This window comes from Amblyraja radiata, chromosome 27 (assembly GCF_010909765.2).
Source record: "Amblyraja radiata isolate CabotCenter1 chromosome 27, sAmbRad1.1.pri, whole genome shotgun sequence".
In the NCBI taxonomy this organism is placed as follows: Eukaryota; Metazoa; Chordata; class Chondrichthyes; order Rajiformes; family Rajidae; genus Amblyraja; species Amblyraja radiata.
This window is the reverse complement of record NC_045982.1, coordinates 1,152,168-1,180,045: the sequence shown is the minus strand read 5'-3', so window position 1 is coordinate 1,180,045 and position 27,878 is coordinate 1,152,168. Positions and strand designations below refer to the sequence as shown.

Genomic DNA, 27,878 nt, shown 5'->3' with positions numbered 1-27,878 from the left:
CTCTCCACATCACCGTCTATATCTCTCGTTTCCCTTATCCCTAACCGGTCTGAAGAAGGGTCTCGACCCGAAACGTCACCCATTCCTTTTTCTCCACAGATGCTGCCTGTCCCGCTGCGTTACTCCAGCATTTTGTGTCTGTCTTCAATGTAAACCAACATCTGCAGGTTTTGTCCCTGCGTTTTATAGTTGGTTGCAACTAATTCTTAGAATAGAATAGTTTCTTTGTTGTCATTGTAACATCAACCATGAACAACAATATTTATAAATGTCAGCCAGTCAGTGCACCATTCAAACATTTCTAAAAGCTAACGATACATACAAGGTGAAATATTAAAAAAAGATAAACAACTAAAATAAATATCATGAAAATAGCACGCATAAACACCCAGCCCTACATCCTTCTGTGGATTTCACAGTGTACCACAGTCCCTTAGTATGTATCGCACCTGCGTTCCTTGGCGGCTACATTTAGTGCCTTTATAGCAGTGGGGTAAAAACTGTTTTTAAGTCTGTTTGTCCTTGTCCTTGTAAATCTGTACCGTCTGCCTGACGGCAACAGTTCAAACAGGGAGTGTCCGGGGTGGGGAATGTCCTTTATAATACTCTGGGATTTTTTGATGCAGCGGGAACTGTGTAAGTCCTCCAAGGTAAGGAGAGGGCAGCCGGCAACCCTCTGGGCGTTGTCAATGGCCCTCTGGAGCGCTTTCCTCTGAGCCGCCCGCAGTGGTTTTGATCATCAATGAGGAGAGCAATTCCAGCCACTAGAGGGCAGGCAATGACCACGTTTTAAACAAACACTGATAAATAACATGTGTATGAAGGAACTGCAGATGCTGGTTTAAAATCGAAGATAGACCGGAGTATCTCAGCGGGACAGGCAGCATCTGTGGAGAGAAGGAATGGGTGGCGTGTCGGGTCGAGACCCTTCTTCAGACTGATTATCTCCGAGTCTCCCTCTTCCCTGACTCTCAGTCTGAAGAAGAGTCTCGACCCGAAACATCGACCCTCTATCCAGAGACGCTGCCTGTCCCGCAGATTTACTCCAGCATTTTGTGTCTAACTTACTTTAGAAGCTGCCTCCATTACATGTCTGGGATAGAAATCTATTAAATGCAGAAAGTGTCGGAAGGAACTGCAGATGCAGTAAACAGCCACTACACCAGGCTCAGGGTCCTGTATGTGACATCACATTCTTATGGGTTACAGCAAAACCCAGAGCATTAGATCAGTGGATGAAACTCAAATCTCACTGGAAATATCTTTTAAAATTTACAGCGTGGAAACAGACTTTTCCTTCAGTGGTTTGTGTAGGAAGGAACTGGAGGTGCTGGTACAAACCGAAGATAGACACAGAGTGCTGGAGTAACTCAGCGGGTCAGGCAGCATCTGTGGAGGGAATGGACAGACAACGTTTCGTGTCGGGGGGCCCATCTGATGATGGCTTGTGGTTGCCGTGCTTTCTCTGCCACCGTTCCTGCAGTTTCTACTCACGAGCTGTTGATGATGTGAAACTTCTCCCCTTTCCTGAAGGTCAGGTCATCTTCTGTCCTGGCATCATAGTCGTACAAGGCGACAAACAGCGTCACTCCTCCTGCGGTAACAAACACTGACGTTACTGACCACCGCATCCACGCGTAAAATCACAAAGAAAACACTCACTGATATTTCTGCTCAAAACATTCACCAGCCTTGAGACTAAAGAACGGTCCCAACCCGAAACGTCACCTATCCATGTTCTCCACAGATGCTGCCTGACCCGCTGAGTTACTCCAGCACTCTGTGAAACGTCACCTATCCATGTTCTCCACAGATGCTGCCTGACCCGCTGAGTTACTCCAGCACTCTGTGAAACGTCACCTATCCATGTTCTCCACAGATGCTGCCTGACCCGCTGAGTTACTCCAGCACTCTGTGAAACGTCACCTATCCATGTTCTCCACAGATGCTGCCTGACCCGCTGAGTTATGGTGCAGCAGCATCTGTGGAGCTAAGGAAATAGGCAACGTTTCGGGCCGAAACCCTTCTGGAAATAGGCAACGTTTCGGGCCGAAACCCGGAAGGGTTTCGACCCGAAACGTTGCCTATTTCCTTAGCTCCATAGATGCTGCTGCACCCGCTGAGTTACTCCAGCACTCTGTGAAACGTCACCTATCCATGTTCTCCACAGATGCTGCCTGACCCGCTGAGTTACTCCAGCACTCTGTGAAACGTCACCTATCCATGTTCTCCACAGATGCTGCCTGACCCGCTGAGTTACTCCAGCACTCTGTGAAACGTCACCTATCCATGTTCTCCACAGATGCTGCCTGACCCGCTGAGTTACTCCAGCACTCTGTGTCTTTTTGAGCATTGAGGTAGGTTGGGAGATCAGGACTACGCCCATCGCTGAGGAGATTGTATATATTATTGCAATCATTGATTGAATACATTTTTGTAAAAAAAACCCCATTGGTGGGCAATGTAATACACGGTCTCACCTGAGACCACCTTAGCTCAGGTGTGCAGTGTAATGCAGGGTGAGGGTCTCACCTGGGACCACCACAGGTGTGCAATTTAATGCAGGGTGAGGGTCTCACCTGAGACCACCTTAGCTCAGGTGTGCGGTGTAATGTAGGGTGAGGGTCTCACCTGGGACCACCTTAGCTCAGGTGTGCAGTGTAATGCAGTGTGAGGGTCTCACCTGGGACCACCTTAGCTCAGGTGTGCAGTGTAATGCAGGGTGAGGGTCTCACCTGGGACTACCCCAGCTCAGGTGTGTAGTGTAATGCAGTGTGAGGGTCTCACCTGGGACCACCTTAGCTCAGGTGTGCAGTGTAATGCAGGGTGAGGGTCTCACCTGGGACCACGCCAGCTCGGGTGGGCATCGAGCCGCTGAGGTAGCCGAGTGAGCCGCCGAAGGGGCTGAGGGCGGTGTTGGCGCTCTCGTGGAAGGTGTTGAAGTCGGGGATCCGGTTGAAGATGGCGGTGGGGGCTTGGCTGGTGGGCTCGGGCCCATAGCGAGGGTTGGCGTTCTGTTTGAAGAACCCATCGCCGTCGTTGGCTTGCGATTTGGCCGATCCCTTCTCCTTGCAGTGCACGCAACCCATCGTCCAGCAGTCTGTGTCACAGAGGAGAGAGTGTGTTACACGTCTGTGTCTAGTCTGCCCTGCCAGACGTCTGGCCCATGCAGACACAAGTTCACCATTTATAGGAGTAAACATCGAAACATAGACAATAGGTGCAGGAGGAGGCCATTCAGCCCTTCGAGCCAGCACCGCGATTCATTGTGATCATGGCTGATCGTCCCCTATCAATAACCCGTGCCTGCCTTCTCCCCATATCCCTTGACTCCACTAGCCCCTAGAGCTCTATCTAACTCTCTATTAAATCCGTCCAGTGACTTGGCCTCCACTGCCCTCTGTGGCAGGGAATTCCATAAATTCACAACTGAAAAAGTTTTTTCTCACCTCAGTCTTAAATGACCTCCCCTTTATTCTAAGACTGTAGCCCCTGGTTCTGGACTCGCTCAACATTGGGAACATTTTTCCTGCATCTAGCTTGTCCAATCCTTTTCTAATTTTATACGTTTCTATAAGAGACCCCCTCATCCTTCTAAACTCCAGTGAATACAAGCCTAGTCTTTTCAATCTTTCCTCATATGACAGTCCCGCCATCCCAGGGATCAATCTGGTGAACCTACGCTGCACTGCCTCAATCACAAGGATGTCCTTCCTCAAATTGGGAGACCAAAACTGCACACAGTACTCCAGGTGTGGTCTCACCAGAGCCCTATTCAACTGCAGAGGGACCTCTTTGCTCCTATACTGAAATCCTCTCGTTATGAAGGCCAACATGCCAAGACATACAGGTTTGTTGGCTAACTAGCTTAGTGTATGTGTAAATTGGCCCCAGTGTGTGTAGGATAGTGTTAGTGTGCGGGGATCGCTGGCTGGCCTGGACTCGGTGGGCCGAAGGGCCTGTTTCCGCGCTGTATTAGCTTTGGTTAGTTTAGCTTTGTTTCGAGACGCAGAAACAGGCCCTTCGGCCCACCGAGCCCAGGCCAGCCAGCGATCCCCGCACACTAATACTATCCTACACACACTAGGGACAATTTACAATTTTTACAAAGCCAATAAATGTATAAACCTGTACATCTTTGGAGTGTGGGAGGGAACCGGAGCACCCGGAGAAAACCCACGCAGTTCACAAGAAGAACATACAAACTCCACACAGACAGCACCTGTAGTCAGGACCGAATCCCGAGTCTTTCTCATTGAGGCAACTGTGCTGCCCTGAATTTTAACTGAAGTCCGGGATAAACATGTGTTAACATCAATAACAACAACAATTTACTAGGAATCGCACACCTCCAGATTCAAGGACAGTTTCTTCCCAGCTGTTATCAGGCAGCTGATCCATCCTACCACAACCAGAGAGCGGTCCTGAACTACTATCTACCTCATTGGAGACCCTCGCACTATCCTTGATCAGACTTTACTGGCTTTACCTTGCACTAAACGTTATTCCCTTTATCCTGTATCTGTACACTGTGGACGGCTCGATAGTAATCATGTGTTGTCTTTCCGCTGACTGGTTAGCACGCAACAGAAGCTTTTCACCGTACCTCGGTACACGTGACAATAAACTAAACGCAAACTCTAAGGAGACAAGAAACAGGAGTGGAAAAGTTTGGCTCCTTCTGCAGATGAAATGTGTACATATCCACCGTAGACTCTGCAGAAACCGTTTAACCTTCCGAGCAAACCCTCAGCAATAATAGTCCCAGGCGCTCAAAGGTAATCAGTAAAAGCGCTGAGACCTGCCTGACCGTATAACAGCCAACATTAAACTGGAGCAGCTTCCCAATCACATGCCCACAATCCAGCGGTGATGTGAACCAATCCTCTATCCCTCTCTTCAAAATACAAGCCACTAAAACACTCCAGACGACAGGAAAATAAGAGTCGTAGAGAGAAGGAGGGAACTGCAGATGCTGGTTTAAACCGAAGATGGACACAGAGTGCTGGAGTAACTCAGCGGGTCAGGCAGCATCTGTGGAGAACGTGGATAGGTGACTTTTCAGGTCGAGACCTTTCTTCAGACCGACTCCTGAGGATACTTGAGGGGCAGTTGTGGCCATTCTGGGCTAGTCTGCAACTTAGCCCCTAGCCCCCCCGACCCGTCCTATCCATGTACCCGACCAGTCCTTCATTACAACATGGAGCGTCACGGTGGCGCAGCGGTAGAGTTGCTGCCTCACGGCGCCAGAGACCTGAGTTTCATCCCAACTGCGGGTGCTGTCTGTACGGAGTTTGCACGTCTCCCGATGACCTGCGTGGGTTTTCTCCGGGATCTCCGGTTTCTCCCCACACTCCACAGACGTGCAGGTTTGTAGGTTATTTGACTTGGTGTATGTGTAAACTGTCCCTAGTGTGTGTAGGATAGTGTTAGTGTGCGGGGATCGCTGGTCGGTGCGGACTCGATGTTTCCGTGCTGTATTTCTAATCTAAACTAAACTAGTTCATGTCCTTCCACTGCTGGTCCACTACAGTACTGACCAGCCCATAATCAACGGCAGAATCAACAAACACCCAGATCAATCTGGAACAGGGCGCAGAAGCTTCTGAACATTGGGGAAGGATAGAGGCCCAGTCTCACTCCGGCCACTCCCTCTTCTCCCCTCTCCCAATCTCACGCTCTGAGAGAGAACTCTAACACAATGAGCTGCCATCAATGTCTGGGCTCTCCATCTGAACATCACTCTCCCCAGAACAAGACTAACTCAGATAGACTCATAGAGTCACACAGAGCGGCAACAGGCCCTTCAGCCCATCTGTCGAATTCATTTCCACAAACGGCTAAATCAATGGATAATTCTAAGGCAGAGACAGATAGATTTTTGCTTAGTACGGGTGTCAGGGGTTATGGGGAGAAGGCAGGAGAATGGAGTTGAGAGGGAAAGATAGATCATCTATGTGTGAATGGCAGAGTAGACTTAATGGGCCGAATGGCATAATTCTGCTCCCAGCTCCTATGGTTATGGTCTGAAGAAGGGTCGTGACCTGTAACGTCATCTGTTCATTTCCCCCACAGATGTTTCCTGACCCGCTGAGTTCCTTCAGCAGTTTGTTGCTTTTGGCTCTAAGTTATTGGAAAGTTACACTTAGCCAGCCTTGAGTTTTCTTGTGATGTTCTCCCCATCACCGATCAGCTACTGCAGTGCAGGGAACTGTAGCAGGCGGCTGTGTGACTCTCTGTCCACATGACACAACCATTGTCAAATCTATTCTCGTTTCCTTTCCTGGAGGGCGAGCAGCTGTAACGGCCGCAAGCGCTGACTTCCCCTCCCCTACACACACGTCACGGCAGCGAGAGGCAGTCGTCCCTCCCTCTCCTTGTGTCGGGAACATAACGCCACAGAGTCAGTCAGTCACATGAATATATGCATAACTCAGTAACTCAGCGGGTCAGGCAGCATCTGTGGAGAACATGGATAGGTGACGTTTCACAGAGTGCTGGAGTAACTCAGTGGGTGCAGCAGCATCTGTGGAGAACATGGATAGGTGACGTTTCACAGAGTGCTGGAGTAACTCAGCGGGTCAGGCAGCATCTATGGCGCTAAGGAAATAGGCAACGTTTTGGGTCGAAACCGAAACGTTGCCTATTTCCAGAAGGATTTCGGCCCGAAACGTTGCCTATTTCCTTCGCTCCATAGATGCTGCTGCACCATAACTCAGTGGGTCAGGCAGCATCTATGGAGAACATGGATAGGTGACGTTTCACAGAGTGCTGGAGTAACTCAGCGGGTCAGGCAGCATCTATGGAGAACATGGATAGGTGAAGTTTCACAGAGTGCTGGAGTAACTCAGCGGGTCAGGCAGCATCTGTGGAGAACATGGATAGGTGACGTTTCACAGAGTGCTGGAGTAACTCAGCGGGTCAGGCAGCATCTGTGGAGAACATGGATAGGTGACGTTTCACAGAGTGCTGGAGTAACTCAGCGGGTCAGGCCAACACTGACTGTGGATCGCAGACTCACGCAGTGTCGGGCAGACCGTGAGGCGGCAACAAAAATCTGGGCAACAACCTTTGAACAACTGAAGGCTCTGCATGGAAGGAATATTTTTAATTGCTTGTTAATTTATTGCGGGATGCACACAAGGATTCACTGGCATCCAGCAGGAATGCCAACTGTTGTAGCAGAGAGACAGGGCCGGCTCAAAGCTAAACCTGCAATCCGTGGATGATGGCAATGCAGCTTCAGAAATAATGTTTGCGCGGGGTCTGATGGAAACATGAAACAAACAAACACCAAACTCGACTGAATTCTCTAAAGAAGAAGAAATTATTTTATCAATAAAAAATATAGACAGACACAAAGTGCCGGAGTAACTCAGCGGGTCAGGCAGCATTTCTGGAGTCAAAGTGTTATACAGCATAGAAACAGACCCTTCGGCCCATCTTGCCCATGCTGACCAACATGCCCCATCTACACTATGCCCACCTGCCCGCGTTTGCCCCATAGCCTTCTGGAGAAAAAGGATAGGTGACGTTTCGGGTTGGGATCTTTCAGACTATGAAACATCACCCATCCTTTCTCTCCAGAGATGCTGCCTGACCTGCTGGGTTCCTCTAGCACATTGTGTCTATCCAGCATCTGCAGTTCCTTGTTTCTCTGTTTTATAAATAATCTTGGCAGGTTCAGGGAGTGTGGGGTTATATCACGGGGCTCAGGCAAAGACTTTTAGTTTAGTTTTGTGTTACAGCACGGAAACAGGCCCTTCGGCCCACTGGGTCTGCACCAACCAGCGATCCCCGCACACTAACACTATCCTACACACACTAGGGACAATTTACACTTATACCCGAAGCCAATTTACCTACAAACCTGCACGTCTTTGGAGTGTGGGAGGAAACCGAAGATCTCGGAGAAAAACCAAGACAGGTCATGGGGAGAACGTGCAAACTCCGTACAGACAGCACCCGTAGTCAGGATCAAACCCTGGTCTCTCGCGCTTCGCCACCGTGCTGCCTTGGTGTAGAGAGAGCAAAATATCCACTGTACCAATTCAGCAAAATGACCCAAACATATTCTCCACCCATCCTTCACAGAGTGTATCAGAGACTTGATGTACTCTTCAATTAGACAACCACCAATTAATGCTTTAAACCCAGACCCTTTTTGCTTATTTAGCAAATTTAAACAACTAAAAACGCCCAACGCAGGCGGCAATATCTGCGCTGGACTCAGAAACAGATCTTGCAGCAAACAATGGCCCGTTTCCTTCATCATTGTTACTCTTTTACAAATATTTCATTCATTGTTCTTTATCTCTCTACATCACCGCCTATATCCCTCGTTCCCTTATCCATAATCAGTCTGAAGAAGGGTCTCGTTGTGTATTTCGGTGCTTGCAACTGACTTAAAATAACACTCGGATGCGGGAGTAAACTATCACGCTTCTTCATTCCCAGTGTCCCCCCAGCGCATGCGTCCCCTCGCACAAGACATCACATATGCTAATTATATCACATACATCACACTGCTCCCCCTTTAACCTGGAGGCAGGTAACACTCGCTTGTACTCGCTAGAATTTAGAAGATTGAGGGGGGATCTTATAGAAACGTACAAAATTCTTAAGGGGTTGGACAGGCTAGATACAGGAAGATTGTTCCCGATGTTGGGGAAGTCCAGAACAAGGGGTCACAGTTTAAGGATAAGGGGGAAATCTTTTAGGACCGAGATGAGAAAAACATTTTTTACACAGAGAGTGGTGAATCTGTGGAATTCTCTGCCACAGAAGTTTAGTTGAGGCCAGTTCATTGGCTATATTTAAGAGGGAGTTAGATGTGGCCCTTGTGGCTAAAGGGATCAGGGGGTATGGAGAGAAGGTAGGTACAGGATACTGAGTTGGATGATCAGCCATGATCATATTGAATGGCGGTGCAGGCTCGAAGGGCCGAATGGCCTACTCCTGCACCTATTTTCTATGTTTCTATGTTTAACACCATTTATATAATATACACCACAGGTCTCAACACGAAACATCACCCATCCCCTCTCTCCAGAGATGCTGCCTGTCCCGCTGAGTTGCTCCAGCATGTTGTGTCTAAGCAGGTCTACAATCACATATTACAATCGTCCCACACTTTAAAATCTCTACTCCTTCAGCAACATTTCTTACTTTAAGTATGATATCGGGCTTTACCTTGCACTAACCGTTATTCCCTTATCATGTATCTGTACACTGTAAACGGCTCGATTGTAATCATGTATTGTCTTTCCGCTGACTGGATAGCATGCAACAAAAGCTTTGCACTCTGCCTCAGTAGTCGTAGAGTGATACAGTGTGGAAACAGGCCCTTTGCCCCAACGCCTACACCAGCCAACGCTAAACGTGACAATAACCTCAACTGTAAAGTGTAAACTGTAAGCATCTGCAGGGCTCGGCAAGAGACGTTGGGGAAATGCCGGACTTCCTTACAAGACTCAAGATCACCCCAGCGTTAATACCACCAACAATCTGACCTGGGCTAACCACATTAACAGCTCCAGTCAAGAAAGCTCGCCAATAGACAGTAGACAATAGGTGCAGGAGTAGGCCATTCGGCCCTTCGAGCCAGCACCGCCATTCACTGTGATCGTGGCTGATCATCCCCAATCAGCCAACACCTCGACTCCCTCACCAGACTGTGTTGGTGAACTTAAAATATGACACATCTTTATAAGGAGGTGGCAACAGTAATGTTTAAGAAGGCAGTCTAGAAATGGAGAAATATCAGGAGTGTACGAGCCAGAATCTGAAGCCGACTACCAGTGGACACAAGGTCCACCAAGGAAGTATAAATCTTCAGTTCAACACCAACTTCAGCGAGGTCTCTTCAATTAAAAAGATGCAGGCGTCGACTACTGAGACATTTCCACTAGCGGGAGAGTCTAGGACTAGAGGTCACAGACGCAGAATTATAGGAGGTTCTTTTAGGAAGGGGATGAGGAGAAATGTATTCAGTCAGAGGGTGGTGAATCTGTGGAATTCATTGCCACAGACGGCTGTGGAGGCCAAGTCAATGGATATTTTTAAGGCGGAGATAGATGGATTCTTGATTAGTACGGGTGTCAGAGGTTATGGGGAGAAGGCAGGAGAATGGGGTTAGGAAGGAGAGATAGATCAGCCATGATTGAATGGCAGAATTGACTTGATGGGCCGAATGGCCTAATTCTACTCCTATTCCTTATGACCACTTTCTTTACTCTCAAAATATTCTGTATGCAGAAGATACAAACCTTTGTTAATTTTTAAGGTAACTTGAGTCTTTAGTTTAGCATTTAGAGGTACAGGCCCTTCGGCCCATCGAGTCCGTGCCGACCAACGATCGCCCCGTATACTAGCACTATCTTACACACTAGGACAAAGCTAATTAAACTAAATTGGAGTGTGGAAGGAAACCGGAGCACCCGGAGAAAACCCACGCGGTCACGGGGAGAACGTGCAAACTCCGTACAGGCAGCGCCCGTAGCCAGGATTGAACCCGGGTCTCTGGCGCTGTGAGGCAGCAGCTCTACCCGCTGCGCCACCGTGACGCCCTGTCTGTTCAACGTGCAGCCGGCAACATTCTGGTCAACTTATTTTTATGCCAAAGCCTAAACGTCCTTCCTGTACAGGAAGAATACAAACCTTGCTCGAAATTCTCAACAAAATGATTGTGATTAAAATGGTCACTAACTCAGAGCAGGTTTACAGTGTCAAGAAGGGTCTCGACCCGAAACGTCACCCATTCCTTCCCTCCAGAGAAGCTGCCTGTCCCGCTGAGTTACTCCAGCATTTTGTGGATGTCTTCAGTTTTACCATCGAGAGGGGGGAGGGAGGGGGAGAGGGAGAGGGAGAGTGGGACGTGGATAATTTAACCCACTTCATTGCAGATTGAGCTGGGTTTGGGCAGCAAGAGGTGGAGGATTAAGGTCGATGTACTCACCCCACAGACAGCTCCCAGTCAAGTGGTCAGTGCCCCTGCACATCGCTGCCCGACTGGGACAGGTTGCAGGCTGGGTGTTTGGAGCCCGTGGTCACTGGGAGAGTCCCCCCTCCATGATCCCCCAAGTGTAACCAGTGCCCGTCTCCAGTCGGCGGCCCGCAGCGAGGAAGGAATACTGACCACGAGAGCGGACGGTGAAACTCTCTCTCCTCTGTGAGACTGAGGGCAGGAAACAGCTGCACTGGTCGAGTCCTGCAGCTCCACACACACACACAGAGACACACACACACACATTGCACTGCTCGCTGAGTTTCACTGCCTGCCAGTCCCACATGGACCTGCAGGAAGAGCAGCACAATCTGCTTGGGGTCAGGGACACAGATGCCTCCAGCATCTCTATTGTCCACAGTCAAAGCTATTTCCTCAGTTTAACAGATTACATAAAGGGTTGCAGTTTAGTGAGTGAGGTTCCTGTTCCCCGACTGGCCTTGACTGGACAAGCGCATTGAGACAGATCACAGATCAACACCAAACTAATGGCAAAAGTGATCATTTGGCCGCTATGGAGTCTTTAGCTATAGAGATACAGCGCAGAAACGGGCCCTTCGGCCCATCGAGTCCGTTCCGTCCAGCGATCCCCGCACACTCACACCCTCCTACACAATAGAGACAATTTACAGTTTTACCCAAGCCAATTAACCTTCAAACCTGCACGTCTTTGGAGTGTGGGAGGAAACCGGAGCACCTGGAGAAAACCCACACAGGTCACGGGGAAGAATGTACAAACTCCGTAGAGACAGCACCCGTAGTCAGGATCGAACCAGGTTTGTGGTGCTGTGAGGCAGCAACTCTGCCACAGTGCCCATAGTGGTCCTAGAGTCATACATCACGGGAAAAGGCCCTTCGGCCCGACTTGCCCATAACATCCCAGATGCCCCATCTGCACCAGTCCCACCTCGGCCCATCTATCTATATTACTAAAAGTCTGTTCTTGACCGGTTTGGGCCATCTGTGCTGAGATTTCCGAGAGAACGCCGCCACCTACGGCCGTCATTTTTGGCCACCTCGCTCAGAGCCCCCCTCCGCCGCATGAGTGCCAAGGATTTTTCCCGTCGATGAAAATTGACAGAGATATTAATGTTTTTACAAAATTCCCCATTCTCTCTGCTGCCCCTGCTGGAGGGAGGGGGAGGGACTATAAAACCAGGAAGTGGTGTGCCTCAATCAGTCTCTGCAAGTGGTGTGCCTCAATCAGAGCTCTGAATGACACTGAACAAATGTCTACAGCACTGTGAGTACCCTTAATTTGGTTTGAAAATGAAAATATGGTTAGAGGTAAAAAAGCACTGCCTGCAAATGGTTGTTTGGGTTTGGGTTGAAGTAAAAAGGCACTCTCTCTCTCTCCCATCCTCTCTCTCTCTCTCCCTATCCCTCTCTCTTCTCTCTCTCTCCCCCTCCCCCCCCTTCTCCTCTCCCCCCCTCCCTCTCCCCCTCCCCCTCCCCCTCCCCCTCCCTCTCCCCCTCCCTCTCCCCCTCCCTCCTCTCCTCGTCCCCCCCTCTCTCTCCCCTCTTTTTCTCCCCTCCTCCATCCCCTCCCCCACTGTCCCTCACCTAAACCCCCCTCCCCTCCACACACCCCTACCCCCTTCCTTCCACCCTCCCTGCTCCCCACCTCTCCCCTCCCCTCACCTCACCCCCCCCTCTCAGCACACCCTCTCTCTCCCCCTCTTCCCCTCCCCCCTCTCTCCTCCCCCCTCCCCCACCTTTTCCCCCCTCACCCACCCTCCCTCTTCTCCTCCTCTCCACCCCCCTCTCCCTCTTCCCCCTCTCTCTGTGTCTCTGTCTCTCTCTATGTCTCTGCCCCTTCTCTCTCTGCCCTCACTCTCTACCCCCCCCCCCCTCTCTCTAGATGTGACTGCAAGTTGGGGGCTATGCGTCAGTAGATAGGGTGGTTAAGGGGTAAAAGGAGCAAATTAGGAACAGACCCAACGGGTCTGCACTTGGTCTAGTATCCTTCTAAACCTTTCCTTTCCTTTCCTTTCGGGCCGAAACGTTGCCTATTTCCTTCGCTCCATAGATGCTGCTGCACCCGCTGAGTTTCTCCAGCATTTTTGTGTACCTGCAGAAGATGTTACCTGGACTTCAATGGTACTTCATTGTCAAATGGATCAACTGCATCAGAATTCCTTTCTTGCATTCAATGCAAACAAAAAACTTACCATAGATACAAAGGACCAAGGAACTGCTGATGACGGCCTGAAGAAGGGACCCCATCTGTGAAACGTCACCTATCCATGTTCTCCACAGATGCTGCCTGACCCGCTGAGTTACTCCAGCACTCTGTGAAACGTCACCTATCCATGTTCTCCACAGATGCTGCCTGACCCACTGAGTTATGGTGCAGCAGCATCTATGGAGCGAAGGAAATAGGCAACGTTTTGGGCCGAAATCCTTCTGGAAATAGGCAACGTTTCGGGCCGAAACCCTTACGGGTTTCGACCCAAAACGTTGCCTATTTCCTTAGCGCCATAGATGCTGCTGCACCCACTGAGTTACTCCAGCACTCTGTGAAACGTCACCTATCCATGTTCTCCACAGATGCTGCCTGACCCGCTGAGTTACTCCAGCACACTGTCTCTTCTTTTGTAAACCAGCACCTGCCGTTCCTTGTTTCTACTTATTATTATAAGGCCTCTAGTGAGATCTTGCATTGTAATCTCATCATCGCAGAATCATAGTCGTACAGTGTGGAAACAGGCCCCTCAGCCCAGCTTGCCCACCCTGGCCGACATGTCCCACCTACACTAATCCCACCTGCCCGTGTTTGGCCCATAGCCCTCAAAACCTGTCATCTTCATTCCCCTGTCCAATTGTCCCTTAAATGTTAACCTGCCTCAACTACATCCTCCAGCAGCTCGTTGCATCCTTTGTGTCAAAAACTTGAGGTTTCTATCAAATCTTTCCCCCCTCATAGAAACATAGAAAATAGGTGCAGGAGTAGGCCATTCGGCCCTTCGAGCCTGCACCGCCATTCAATATGATCATGGATGATCAACCAACTCAGTATCCTGTACCTGCCTTCTCTCCATACCCCCTGATCCCTTTAGCCACAAGGGCCACATCTAACTCCCTCTTAAATATAGCCAATTCACCTTAAACCCATGTCCTCTGGTTCTCGATTTCCCCACTCTGGGCAAGAGACTCTATGCGTCCATCTACTCCATTTCTCTCATGAGGTGCACCTCTATAAGATGTAATCTGCTGTTTTACAACTTCAGAGGGGCAGCCATTTCAAAACTGTGAGCGTTCACCTCCAACATTCAACGCCGTCCATCTGTGAGTGAATACGTTTATTGGCCAAGTATTCACATACAAGGAATTTGCCTTGGTGCTCCGCCCGCAAGTGACAACATGACATATTCCTTGAACAGATTTCTCCAAGTGCTTTCTGGAAACACGACCATAATACAGGAGTCCTGCTTTAACCTTTCACTTGACGTAAGTTTTAAGCAAGAAGATATCCCACCACAACCAGGGAGCAGTCCTGAAATACTATCTACCTCATTGGAGACTCTCGGACTATCTTTGATCGGACTTTACTGACTTGACCTTGCATTAAACGTTATTCACTCATCATGTATCTGTACAAGGTAGACAAAAGTGCTGGAGAAACTCAGCGGGTGCAGCAGCAACTATGGAGCGAAGGAAATAGGCAACGTTTCGGGCCGAAACCCTTCATAGAAACATAGAAAATAGGTGCAGGAGTAGAGGCCATTCGGTCCTTCGAGCCTGCACCGCCATTCGATATGATCATGGCTGATCATCCAACTCAGTATCCCATCCCTGCCTTCTCTCCATACACCCTGAACCCTTTAGCCACAAGGACCACATCTAACTCCCTCTTAAATATAGCCAATAAACTGGCCTCAACTACCTTCTGTGGCAGAGAATTCCACACATTCACCACTCTCTGTGCGAAAAATGATGTTCTCATCTCGGTCCTAAAAGACTTCCCCCTTATCCTTAAACTGTGACCCCTTGTTCTGGACTTCCCCAACATCGGGAATAATCTTCCTGCATCTAGCCTGTCCAACCCCTTAAGAATTTTGTAAGTTTCTATAAGACCCCCCCTCAATCTCCTAAATTCTAGCGAGTACAAACCGAGTCTATCCAGTCTTCAGGAAGGAAATAGGTAACGTTTCGGGCCGAAACCCTTCGGGTTTCAGCCCGAAACGTTGCCGATTTCCTTCGCTCCATAGATGCTGCTGCACCCGCTGAGTTTCTCCAGCATTTTTGTCTACCTTCGATTTTCCAGCATCTGCAGTTCCTTCTTAAACACATGTATCTGTACAATGTCAACGGCTGGATTGTAATCATGTATTGTCTTCCCGCTAACTGGCTCGGACACAAAGGCTTTTCACTGTACCTCGGTACACGTGTCAATAATCTAAACTTTATCATAATTTGAGGTTAACTGATCAACGACAAAATGAAATAAGGCGTTTGCACCGAGATTAACGCCGGCCATCACAGGAAGCACAGTCACAGAGCCTGCCCAGGGATCACTCAGTGGGTCAGAGCCTGTATCAGTGGACGCACACACACACACACACACAGTTCTCTGCACAATCTCTCACAGATACTGACAGGAACAAGCCACGGCTTGTGCTAAAATAATTCCTGCGGCTCACCCTCAGAGTGACTCAACTCTGGACTAAGCCTAGGAGGGCTTCTCACTCACGCTCTCTCTCTCTTACACATACTGTACTTGCTATCTCTCTCATTCACTCTCTCACATGTACTTGCTCTCTTCCCCTCTCTCTCTCTCTCTCTCCCAATCTTCAAATATTTCTCTCTATCTATTGCTCGCTCTCTCTCGCTCATTCTCTCTCTCTATCCGCATGTATTCTCTCTCTATCTATCTCTCTCTGTCTTTACATTTTCTCTCTATCTTTCACTTGCTCTCCTCAGGTCCTCTTCCTCCTCTCTCTTCTCTCCGCGCAGTCTCTCTCCAGATTCTCTCTCTCATCTCTCTCTCTCACTCTCCTCTCTCTCCTCTCTCTCTCTCTCTCTCATCTGCTACTCTCCGTCATCTTCTCGGTCTCTCTCATCTCCTCTCTCTCGTCTCTCTCCTCCTCTCTCATCTCTCACTCTCTCTCGTCCTCTCGGGTGCTCGTCTCCCAGGGTCTCTCCTCGTCGTCATTGGTCTCTCTCTCTCTCTCTCTCTCCTCCTCTCTCTGTCTCTGTCTATGTCTCTGTCTCTGTCTCTCTGTGACTCTGTCTCTGTCTCTGTCTCTGTCTCTGTCTCTGTCTCTGTCTCTGTCTCTGTCTCTGTCTCTATCTTTCACTCGTTCTATCTCTCTCTCTCTTTGTGTTCTCCCTCTCTATCTAGCTATCTATCTCTCCTGCTATTGAGGGAGTGCAGCGTAGGTTCACCAGGTTAATTCCCGTGATGGCGGGACTGTCATATGCTGAGAGAATGGAGCGGCTGGGCTTGTACACTCTGGAGTTTAGAAGGATGAGTGGGCATCTTATTGAAACATAAGATTATTAAGGGTTTGCACACGCTAGAGGCAGGAAACATGTTCCCGAGGTTGGGGGAGTCCAGAACCAGGGGCCACACACAGTTTAAAAATAAGGGGTAAGCCATTTAGAACGGAGACGAGGAAACATTTTTTCACCCAGAGAGTTGTGAGTCTGTGGAATTCGCTGCCTCAGGGGGCGGTGGAGGCCGGTTCTCTGGATATATGGGGAGAAGGCAGGAACGGGGTACTGATTTTGGATGATCAGCCATGATCACATTGAATAGCGGTGCTGGCTCGAAGGGCTGAATGGCCTCCTCCTGCACCTATTGTCCATCTCTCTCTCTCTCTCTCTGGTTCTACATCTAAGAGATAGTTCCAGGCGCTGAATGAACCGTCAGATCTTCACGGACGATCTTCATCGACCTGCCCCACCTCCCCTCCCCTCCCCTCCCCTCCCCTCCCCTCCCCTCCCCACCCCACCCCTCCCCTCCCCTCCCCACCCCTCCCCTCCCCTCCCCACCCCTCCCCTCCCCTCCCCTCCCCTCCCCTCCCCACCCCTCCCCTCCCCTCCCCTCCCATCCCCTCCATGGGGTGTTTGTTGACGTCTGTGCATCCTCCACCTTGCTCTCTCAGGCTGACTGATATGGACCAAATGCTGGCAGGTGGGACTAGTGTATCTGGGACGTGTTGGCCAGTAGGGGCAAGTTGGGCCGAAGGGCCTGTTTCCACACTGTATCACTCTATAGACACAAAATGCTGGAGCAGGAGAGGCAACATCTCTGGACAGAAGGAATGGGTGACGTTGTTTTGTGTCTTTTAGTTTTTAGTGCAGAAACAGGCGCTTCGGCCCAGTGAGTCCGCACCGACCAGCGATCCCCGCACACTAACACTATCCCACACGCACTAGGGACAATTTACACTAAAACCAAGTATACAAATCCAAGCCAATTAACCTACAAACCCGCACGTCTTTGGAGTGTGGGAGGAAACCGGAGCACCCGGAGAAAACCCACGCAGGTCACGGGGAGAACGTGCAAACTCCGTACAGACAGCACCCGTAGTCAGGATGGAACCCGGGGTCTCTGGCGCTGTGAGGCAGCAGCTCTACCCGCCGCTCCACCGTGCCACCCTTATAGAGAAAACGTCACCCATTCCCCCTGTCCACAGATGCTGCCTGACCCGCTGAGTTACTCCAGCATTCTGTGAAACGTCACCTATCCATGTTCTCCACAGATGCTGCCTGACCCGCTGAGTTACTCCAGCACTCTGTGAAACGTCACCTATCCATGTTCTCCACAGATGCTGCCTGACCCGCTGAGTTATGGTGCAGCAGCATCTGTGGAGCGAAGGAAATAGGCAACGTTTCGAGCTGAAACCCTTCTGGAAATAGGCAACGTTTCGGGCCGAAACCCGGAAGGGTTTCGACCCGAAACGTTGCCTATTTCCTTAGCTCCATAGATGCTGCTGCACCCGCTGAGTTATTCCAGCACTCTGTGAAACGTCACCTATCCATGTTCTCCACAGATGCTGCCTGACCCGCTGAGTTACTCCAGCATTTTGTGACTATTCTGGATGCCGGCAACAGTACATTTCCAGAGAGATGAAACATTTTTGTTCATTGACCATTTGGGCACTGCCGAGTTATTTGAGATGATGGAAGCTGGCATCTCCACACTCTCCCCACTGTGCACAAGCCCCCCCAAGGTTTCTCCTGATGTCCCTTTCCTATTATTTATCCCCCCCCCCCCCCCCCCCCCCCGATGATCCCACCTGCCTTGGTTACGACGTTGATTCTCCTCCCACTTCTGATCTATAAAACCTGTGGCCGCAAACACAATGAAACTGCTGGTGCTGGTTTACACCGAAGATAGACACAAAATGCTGGAGTAACTCAGCGGGACAGGCAGCGTTTCCGGATGGAAGGAACGGGTGACGTTTCAGGTCGACACCCATTCCTTCTCTCCAAAGATGCTGCCTGACCCGCTGAGTTACTCCAGCACTCTGTGAAACGTCACCTATCCATGTTCTCCATAGATGCTGCCTGACCCGCTGAGATACTCCAGCACTCTGTGAAACGTCACCTATCCATGTTCTCCACAGATGCTGCCTGACCCACTGAGTTATGGTGCAGCAGCATCTATGGAGCGAAGGAAATAGGCAACGTTTCGGGCCGAAATCCTTCTGGAAATAGGCAACGTTTCGGGCCGAAACCCTTACGGGTTTCGACCCAAAACGTTGCCTATTTCCTTAGCGCCATAGATGCTGCTGCACCCACTGAGTTACTCCAGCACTCTGTGAAACGTCACCTATCCATGTTCTCCACAGATGCTGCCTGACCCGCTGAGATACTCCAGCACTCTGTGAAACGTCACCTATCCATGTTCTCCACAGATGCTGCCTGACCCGCTGAGTTACTCCAGCACTCTGTGAAACGTCACCTATCCATGTTCTCCACAGATGCTGCCTGAGTTGATATTTTATCTTTAACATGCTCTTATCCCAGTACCACTCTGGGAATCTACTTTAGCTCCATGCAGGATTTTCGCTGCGGGACAAGTTGAAAGGGGATTTTTTGCAAAGTTCAAAATGGGAAGTGAAACTGAATATCACAATTATTGCCGGGGCAGTTGCCATTTTTATACATCTGCCGTGTCATTTTTTTTCCCCTCTTTCCTCACGGAAACCGCAGCTGCTATTCTTGGCCGTGGGGCAGGAGCTGAAACATTTGGTCATGGTGCCAGGAACAGGCAGCGGAGGTTGCCAGAGTTGGGAAACACTGCATGTACACAAGGCAGGTTCTGGCGGAGTTAGCTACACACTTGTGTTCGCTCTTGCTGTAGATGGGCGCTGGCAATGCACAAACTCTGTCCATATCAGTACATTCCCCTGGTACAACAGGAGCGGTAGAGTTGCTGCCTTACAACACTTACAGCTCCCCAAGACATAGATACATAGATACATAGAAAATAGGTGCAGGAGTAGGCCATTCGGCCCTTCGAGCCTGCACCGCCATTCAATATGATCATGGCTGATCATCCAACTCAGTATCCCGTACCTGCCTTCTCCCCGTACCCCCTGATCCCTTTAGCCACAAGGGCCACATCTAACTCCCTCTTAAATATAGCCAATGAACTGGCCTCAACTACCCTCTGTGGCAGAGAGTTCCAGAGATTCACCACTCTCTGTGTGAAAAAGTTTCTTCTCATCTCGGTCCTAAAGGATTTCCCCCTTATCCTTAAACTGTGACCCCTTGTTCTGGACTTCCCCAACATCGGGAACAATCTTCCTGCATCTAGCCTGTCCAACCCCATAAGAATTTTGTACGTTTCTATAAGATCCTCTCTCAATCTCCTAAATTCTAGCGAGTACAAGCCAAGTCTATCCAGTCTTTCTTCATATGAAAGTCCTGACATCCCAGACCCGGGTTCGATCCCGGCCACGGGTGCTGCCTTATGGAGTTTAAACTGCCTTTGGTTTCCTCCCACACTCCAAAGTCGTACAAGTTTGTTGGTTAATTGTAATAAATGTAAATTGTCCCTAGTGTGTGTGTAGGACAGTGTTACTGTGCAGGGATCAGGATCAAACCCAGGTCCCCGGCGCTGTAAGGCAGCAACTCATCAACTCAACCGCTGAGCCACCGTGCCACCCGCTCGGTTACTGCTCACCGATTATTAATTTAGTGTTTAATTGATTATACGATATTTATGTGAGTGTTGCTGTGTTAATGGGCCTGTATGTCCACAAACATACTATGTGTACATCCCACCAGCTTGCAATTACACCCTTACCCAGTGTGTGTGGCATCCAATCTCAAATAGCCGATAATAATACAGGCAAAAAGGATAAAAGAATAAAAGAAAGCAGAGGAAAAACAACCAATAGACATAGCGGTCTATGGCCGCGCAGAGAGGCTCGAGTCCAAACTCTACAGAGAGGACGGCAACCAAGGAGCAAACACTCCTCCTCTACCCCTCCCTCTCTCCCTCTCTCTCTCTCTACCTCTCTATCTCTCGTCTCTCTCCCTCTCTCTCTCCACCCCATCCTTCCCTCTCTCCTCTCTACAGGTTGATTATTTTGTTCACAAATCAGTTCAGTTCAAGTCCTGACAACACACCAGGTCGGGGCCGGATTCAAATCCACTCGTTGGGTCAAAGGTTGTGAATAAGCCACAAGGCTTTTTCTTCAGATCCGGTCAGGAAACTCAAACCCTCAGAAAAGCCGAGACCTTTGAACGCAAGCACAGTCATCCCACTCACTGTTGCCGTGGAAACACGCTCGACTGAGTAATTGTAGCTGTCAGAAATATAGAGCAAGTGGGAAAATATCATCTAGTGCATTGTAGATCTCCTCTTCAAAAAGACTCGCTCTAGAGAGAAGCGAAGCTGCAGGAAGGAACTGCAGATGCTGGTTTGTACAGAAGAAAGACACAAAATTCTGGAGTAACTCAGCGGGACAGGCAGCGTCTCTGGAGAGAAGGAACGGGTGACGTTCGAGACCCTTCTTCAGTCTTGAGATAATAATGTCCCAGTGAACGAAACTCCATCTACATGGGAATCCTGTTCCCTGCGTGTTCCTGCCCACAGCTTATGGAAGGGCCGTTCAGAAGCTTGACAACAGAGGGGAAGATGCTGTTCCTGAGTGTGGCGGTGCACGCTTTCAAGTTTCTGTACCTTCTGCCGGACGGGAGCGGGGAGAAGAGGGAATGACCGGGGTGGGACACGTCTTTGAGTATTTGGCTGCTTTTCTGAGGCAGCATGAAGTAAAATTTAACCAGGAGGAACAGAACCTCATATTACACTTGAGTAGTTTAGACCCCAGCGGGATGAACATTGACTTCTCTAACTTCAAATAGCCCCGGCTCTCCCTCTCTCTCCATCCCTCCCCTTATCCCACCAGTCTTACTGTCTCCGACTACATTCTATCTCTGTACCGCCCACTCCCCTGACACCAGTGTGAAGAAGGGTCTCGACCTGAAACATCCCCCATACCTTCTCTCTACAGATGCTGCCTGACCCACTGAGTTCTTCCAGTACTTTGTGTTTTACTGCTGCAGGCTGCTTTTGGGGGTGGCACGATGGCACAGCAGTAGAGCTACTCCCCCTCAGTGCCAGAGACCCAGGTTCGATCCTGACTATGGGTGCTGTCTGTACGGAGTTTGTTCGTTCTCCCCGTGACCTGCGTGGGTTTTCTCCGAGATCTTCGGTTTCCTCCCACACTCCAAAGGTACAGATTTGTAGGTAAATTGGCTTGGCATAAATGTAAAATTGTGTGTAGGATAGTGTTAATGTGCGGGGATCGCTGGTCAGTGCAGACTCGATGGGCCGAAGGGCCTGTTTCCGCGCTGTATCTCTAAACTAAACTAAACCATATTTAGTTTAGGACGTTCTTGCTATTGAGGGAGTGCAGCGTAGGTTCACCAGGTTAATTCCCAGGATGGCAGGATTATCATATGGTGAAAGAATGGAGCGGCTGGGCTTGTATACTCTGGAATTTAGAAGGATGAGAGGGTACCTTATAGAAACATAAAATTCTTAAGGGATTGGACAGGCTATTCCCGATATTGGGGGAGTCCAGAACAAGGTGCCACAGTTTAAGAATAAAAGGTAGGCCTTTAGAACTGAGATGAGGAAACATTTTTTCACCCAGAGTTGTGAATTTGTGGAAGGTGGATGCCGATTTACTGGACTCATTCAAGAGAGAGCTCTTAGGGCTAGAGGAATCAAAGGATATGGGGAGAAGGCAGGAATGGGGTACTGATTGTGGATGATCAGCCATGATCACATTGAATGGCGGTGCTGGCTCGAAGGGCCGAATGGCCTCCTCCTGCACCTATTGTCTATGTTTCTATCTTTGTATTGTGGTCCATCAGTAAGTGTGTGTCTTTATTTGTGCAGTCCATGTGCAAGACCCACACAGACATCGTACACATGTTTAGGAAGACACGCACACGTGTGTAGAGAGTAAACAACATGGACACATACATGTTATTCACATGTTGCCGCAACCTTTGCAAAACGTGAATCTCCGGATCCAAATAAAATTCAATTTGCTGAATTATGCGTTTCAGATCTAGAGCTTGACTGGAATGATCTTTTTGTGCTTTTCCCAAATCATGTTTTAAAATACAAAACACAGCTTTGTAAATGGTAATAAGTGGCCTACATTTCAAATCCACAGTGACTTTAAATAAGTCTGCCAATTGACACTGTCGCATTTATAAGATGCCACTCCATCAACGTATTTTAATGAAACCATTGTTATTCCCTGACATTTTGCCTCAAGTACTTTCCTGCCATTTTCAAAAATCTATTTTAAAGCACTTCAGAGTCATCCAACTGTGAATAAAATCATTAGGCAGAAGACTTGGACCAGTATAGTATAGGAACAGGCCCTTCGGCCCTCAATGTCCATGCTGAATTTAAACTGATCCCCTCTGCCTGCATGTGATCCGTATCCCTCCATTCCCTGCATAACCATGCGTCTATCCAAACGCACCCTAAACACCACTATCGTATCTGCCTCCACCCCCACTCCAGGCACCCACCACCCTCTGTGTAAAATAACTTGCCCCGCACATCTCCTTTAAACATCGCCCCTCCCACCTTAAAGCTCTGCCCCCCTCTAGTTTTTGACATTCATAAGTTCCAGCAGCAGAATTAGGCCATTCTGCCCATCAAGTCTACTGGCCCTGGGAAAAAGGTTGTGACTGTCTACCCCATCCGTGCCTCTCATTATTGAATACAGGTTTGCCCTCAATCATTTAACACAAAGCAACAAAATATATATTCTCTCCAACCGGTCACGGTGGTGCATCGGTACAGTTACTGCCTCACAGCGAATGCAGCGCCGGAGACACGGGGTCGATCCCGACTACGGAGTTTGTACGTATACACTCTCCCCGTGACCTGCGTGGGTTTTCTCCGAGATCTTCGGTTTCCTCCCACACTCCAAAGACGCACAGGTTTGTAGGTTGATCGGCTTGGTCAATGTCAAATTGTCCCTAGTGGGTGTAGGGTGGTGTTAATGTGCGGGGATCGCTGGTCGGCACGGACCCGGTGGGCCGAAGGGCCTGTTTCCATGCTGTATCTCTAAACAAAACTAAACATTCTCCACCAAACGTCTCACAAAGGCAGTGACTTTGGGCAGTAACGTTACAGAATTAGACTTTAGAGATACAGTGTGGAGTCAGGCCCTTCGGCCCACCTAATCTGCGCTGACCAGCATGCACACTAGCACTATCCTACACACACTAGGGACAATTTACAACTTTGCTAATGCCAATTGACCAACAAATCTGCAGGCCTTTGGAGTGTGGGAGGAAACCGGAGCACCCGGAGAAAACCCACGCAGGTCAAGGGGAGAACGTGCAAACTCCGTACAGACAGCACCCGTAGTCATGATGGAACCTGGGTCTCTGGCGCTGTGAGGCAGCAGCTCTACCCGCTGCGCCACCATGCCGCCCTGATGTCCATCTTCTTTTGTTGGGCCTGGCTAATAATAAGGTCTACAGCTGGGTACACAAAAATGCTGGAGAAACTCAGCGGGTGCAGCAGCATCTATGGAGCGAAGGAAATAGGCAACGTTTTGGGACGAAACCCTTCAGGAAGGAAATAGGTAACGTTGCCTATTTCCTTCGCTCCATAGATGCTGCTGCACCCGCTGAGTTTCTCCAGCACTTTTGTCTACCTTCGATTTTCCAGCATCTGCAGTTCCTTCTCAAACAAAGATCTACAGCTGAATTGTCAAAGATGCCGGAAATGTGTAACGACAGATGAGGGGACAGGAGACATATTGTTCTGGAAGCACAGACTGATTGTGTGTAGCTGGTCTTTGACTGGACTGACCTTAGCAAATATCCACCAACATTCACATCAGCTGTACCTGGTGATCTGTAATCAGTCACGGAAACCTGGAACAAAAATCAAAACCGCCGTTAACTGTTTGCCAATATTCATCATTAGTAATCATTCTAAAGATGCATTTTATGTCCAGATTACTGTCAGGATTAATCCATCAATTGAACTAAATGACCAATAATTGTGTAAAACACCAAGTGCTGAAGGAACAAAGAACTGCAGATGCTGGTTAGTACACAAAAGGACACAGAGTGCTGGAGTAACTCAGCGGGTCAGGCAGCATCTGTGGGGAACATGGATAGGTGACGTTTCACAGAGTGCTGGAGTAACTCAGGGGGTCAGGCAGCATCTGTGGAGAACATGGATAGGTGACGTTTCACAGAGTGCTGGAGTAACTCAGCGGGTCAGGCAGCATCTGTGGAGAACATGGATAGGTGACGTTTCACAGAGTGCTGGAGTAACTCAGCGGGTCAGGCAGCATCTGTGGAGAACATGGATAGGTGACGTTTCACAGAGTGCTGGAGTAACTCAGCGGGTGCAGCAACATCTATGGAGCTAAGGAAATAGGCAACGTTTCGGGCCGAAACCCTTCCGGGTTTCAGCCCGAAACGTTGCCTATTTCCAGAAGGGTTTCGGCCCGAAACGTTGCCTATTTCCTTAGCTCCACAGATGCTGCTGCACCATAACTCAGCGGGTCAGGCAGCATCTGTGGAGAACATGGATAGGTGGTGACGTTTCACAGAGTGCTGGAGTAACTCAGCGGGTCAGGCAGCATCTGTGGGGAACATGGATAGGTGGTGACGTTTTGGGTTGGGATTCTTCTGTAGTTTGAACTTCCTGTTTCCCATTGACTTTTGTCGATAACCTGCCTATCATAAGAGCGCAAGAAACCATTCTCCCTGCGATGGACTCCAGCGACACTTCACGTCGCCTCACAAAGACTGCCAACATAATGAAGGACCAAGTAGTTGCGGCAATTTGAACACACCTGGACAGGTACATGGATAGCAAGGATTAAGAAGGGCTAAGGGCTAAACTCAAATGGGACTATTGCATGATCAGCATGGGCACATCGGGCCGAAGGGCCTCTTTCCGTTCTGTACGACACTTCAAGACTTTGGAGCATAAATAGGCCGTTTGGCCCATCGAATCTGCTCCATTCGACCATGCCCCATCTATTTTTCCCTCTCAACCCCATTCTCCTGCCTTCTCCCCATAACCTTTGATACCCGTACTAATCAAGAATCTGTCAATCTCCACTTTAAAAATGACTTGGCCTCCACAGCCGTCTGTGGCAATGAATTCCACAGATTCACCACCCTCCGGCTAAAGAAATTCCTCCTCATCTCCTTTCTAAAGGCACGTCATTTTATTCTTTATCCAGGCAAGTTTCAATGAGTCCCCATGACAATGAGACTGTATGATTCTATGATAGAAGGTCACAGCAAGTGGCACAAGCGGAGATTAGCGTGGAGCGATTGGAGAACATAAGTATGGTTTTATATTAGTAGGAAGGAACTGCAGATACTGGTTTATACCGAAGATAGACACAACAAGCTGGAGTAACTCAGCGGGTGAGGCAGCATCTCTGGAGAGAAGGAATAGGTGACTATTCGGGTCGAGACCCTTCTTCAGACTGAGAGCCAGGGGAAAGGGGAACAAGAGATATAGACGATGATGTAGAGAGATACAAAATGATGAATTAAAGATTTGCAAAAAAAGTAACAATGATATCGGAAAGAACCCATTGCTAGCTGTTTGCTGGGTGAGAATGAGAAGCTGGTGCGACTTGGGTGGGGGAGGGATGGAGAGAGAGGGAATGCCGGGGGTACTTGAATTTAGAGAAATCAGGCAGCATCTCTGGAGAGAAGGAATGGGTGACGTTTGGGGTGTGAAGAAGGGTCTCGACACACTGAGTTACTCCTGCATTTAGTGTCCATCTAAGGTTTGATATTTTCTGCTCCACAGTTACTGTTTATAGTTTAATATTTACTATTTCCTTTGCAATTGCTGTCAGTTCTGTGGGGGGTCAACATCCAGTGTGGACTCCTGCTTCACCATTCACAGAGCAGAAACCAAGTAGGATAGGAAGCTGCTAAATAATAAACCCCCCTTTATGTAAATAAAAACACATTTCTTGCAAAATACTGCACTGCAAATATCTCCTGATGGAATCAAGGAAGAGGGCACACCCATTGCCATTTCCTTTTGTTTCAGAACGAACTGCAGATGCTGGAAAAATCTAAAGTAGACAAAAAAGCTGGAGAAACTCAGCGGGTGAGGCAGCATCTATGTAGCGAAGGAATAGGTAACGTTTCCAGTCGGGACCCTTCTTCAGACTGATGTGGTGGTGGGGGGGGGGGGGCGGGAAGAAGAAAGGAAGAGGCGGAGACAGTGGGCTGTGGGAGAGCTGGGAAGGGGAGGGGAAAGGGGGGGGGCGGAGACATAGAGATATGGAAGTATAAGGTGTGAAAACAAGAGATCAAAGGGGACAAAGTTGAAGGAAAATGTAGATCTGATCATCTGAAGAAGGGTTTCGGCCCGAAACGTTGCCTATTTCCTTCGCTCCATAGATGCTGCTGCACCCGCTGGGTTTCTCAGGCATTGTTGTCTGCCGTAGATCTGATCATTGTTAGCTCGGGAACGGTGACACCTTCAATGATCCATTCGACATTTTCCTTGACCTTTGTCCCTTGATCTCTTGTTTTCACACCTTACCCTTCCATATTTCTCCCTCTCCCCCGAAACGTTGCCTATTTCCTTCCCTCCAGAGATGCTGCCTGTCCCGCTGAGTTACTCCAGCATTTTGTGTCTATCTTCGGTGTAAACCAGCACCTGCAGTTCCTTCCCGCACAACCTGCATTTACAGGCCCATTTCACAAATGGACTGTTTACGAATAAAAAGCTTCAGTTAAACTATTTAATGGAAGAATTCCCACATATTGATGAGACAGGGACAAGGTGATCTTAATTATTGCTGGAATCTAGCTTTGAAATTCAAAATTACACATAATTACAAAAATAGATTGTTTATCTAAACCAAGAACTGTTTAAAGTCAAGCCAAGGGGAATATAATCATTAGCGAAGGACTCTTTCTCAGTACCAAAACATTTTTACTCATTATGTTGTGTAGAGGACTTTTAGATGTAAGCAGATGGTTGGCACGGTGGCGCAGCGGTAGAGTTGCTGCCTTACAGCGCTTGCAGCGCCGGAGACCCGGGTTCGATCCCGACCACGGGTGCTGTCTGTACGGAGTTTGCATGTTCTCCCCGTGAGTTTTCTCCGAGACCTTCCGTTTCCTCCCACACTCCAAAGACGTACAGGTTTGCAGGTTAATTGAATTTGGTATAATTGTAAATTGTCCCTAGTGTGTGTGGGATAGAGTTGGTGTGCGGGGATCGCTGGTCGGCACGGACCCAGTGGGCCGAAGGGCCTGTTCCCACGTTGTATCTCTAAACTAAATTAAACTTTGTGCAATGCCTCACTATAGAAATCAGTCATTCTCCTTGAACTGCATCTACACGTTGCAGGCGACACCA

At 49.1% G+C, this 27,878-nt stretch overlaps 1 protein-coding gene across 6 annotated transcripts in view; it reads right to left on the bottom strand.

Moving 5' to 3' along the window:
* LOC116988290 (proto-oncogene tyrosine-protein kinase Yrk-like) overlaps positions 1-27,878 on the bottom strand; it is an 89,893-nt gene that overhangs the window by 25,097 nt on the left and 36,918 nt on the right. For 4 of the 6 annotated variants that reach the window (XM_033044855.1, XM_033044853.1, XM_033044856.1 and 1 more), the window contains 3 exons: positions 24,327-24,391; positions 2,840-3,100; positions 1,495-1,594 (listed from right to left, as the gene is read on the bottom strand). In XM_033044855.1, coding sequence (XP_032900746.1) covers positions 1,495-1,594; positions 2,840-3,089 — 350 coding nt within the window. In that variant the 5' untranslated portion in view covers positions 3,090-3,100; positions 24,327-24,391. Of the gene's footprint in view, positions 1-1,494; positions 1,595-2,839; positions 3,101-10,957; positions 11,208-24,326; positions 24,392-27,878 lie in introns of those variants that run through there. The other 2 variants (XM_033044852.1, XM_033044850.1) reach the window with 2 other exon arrangements.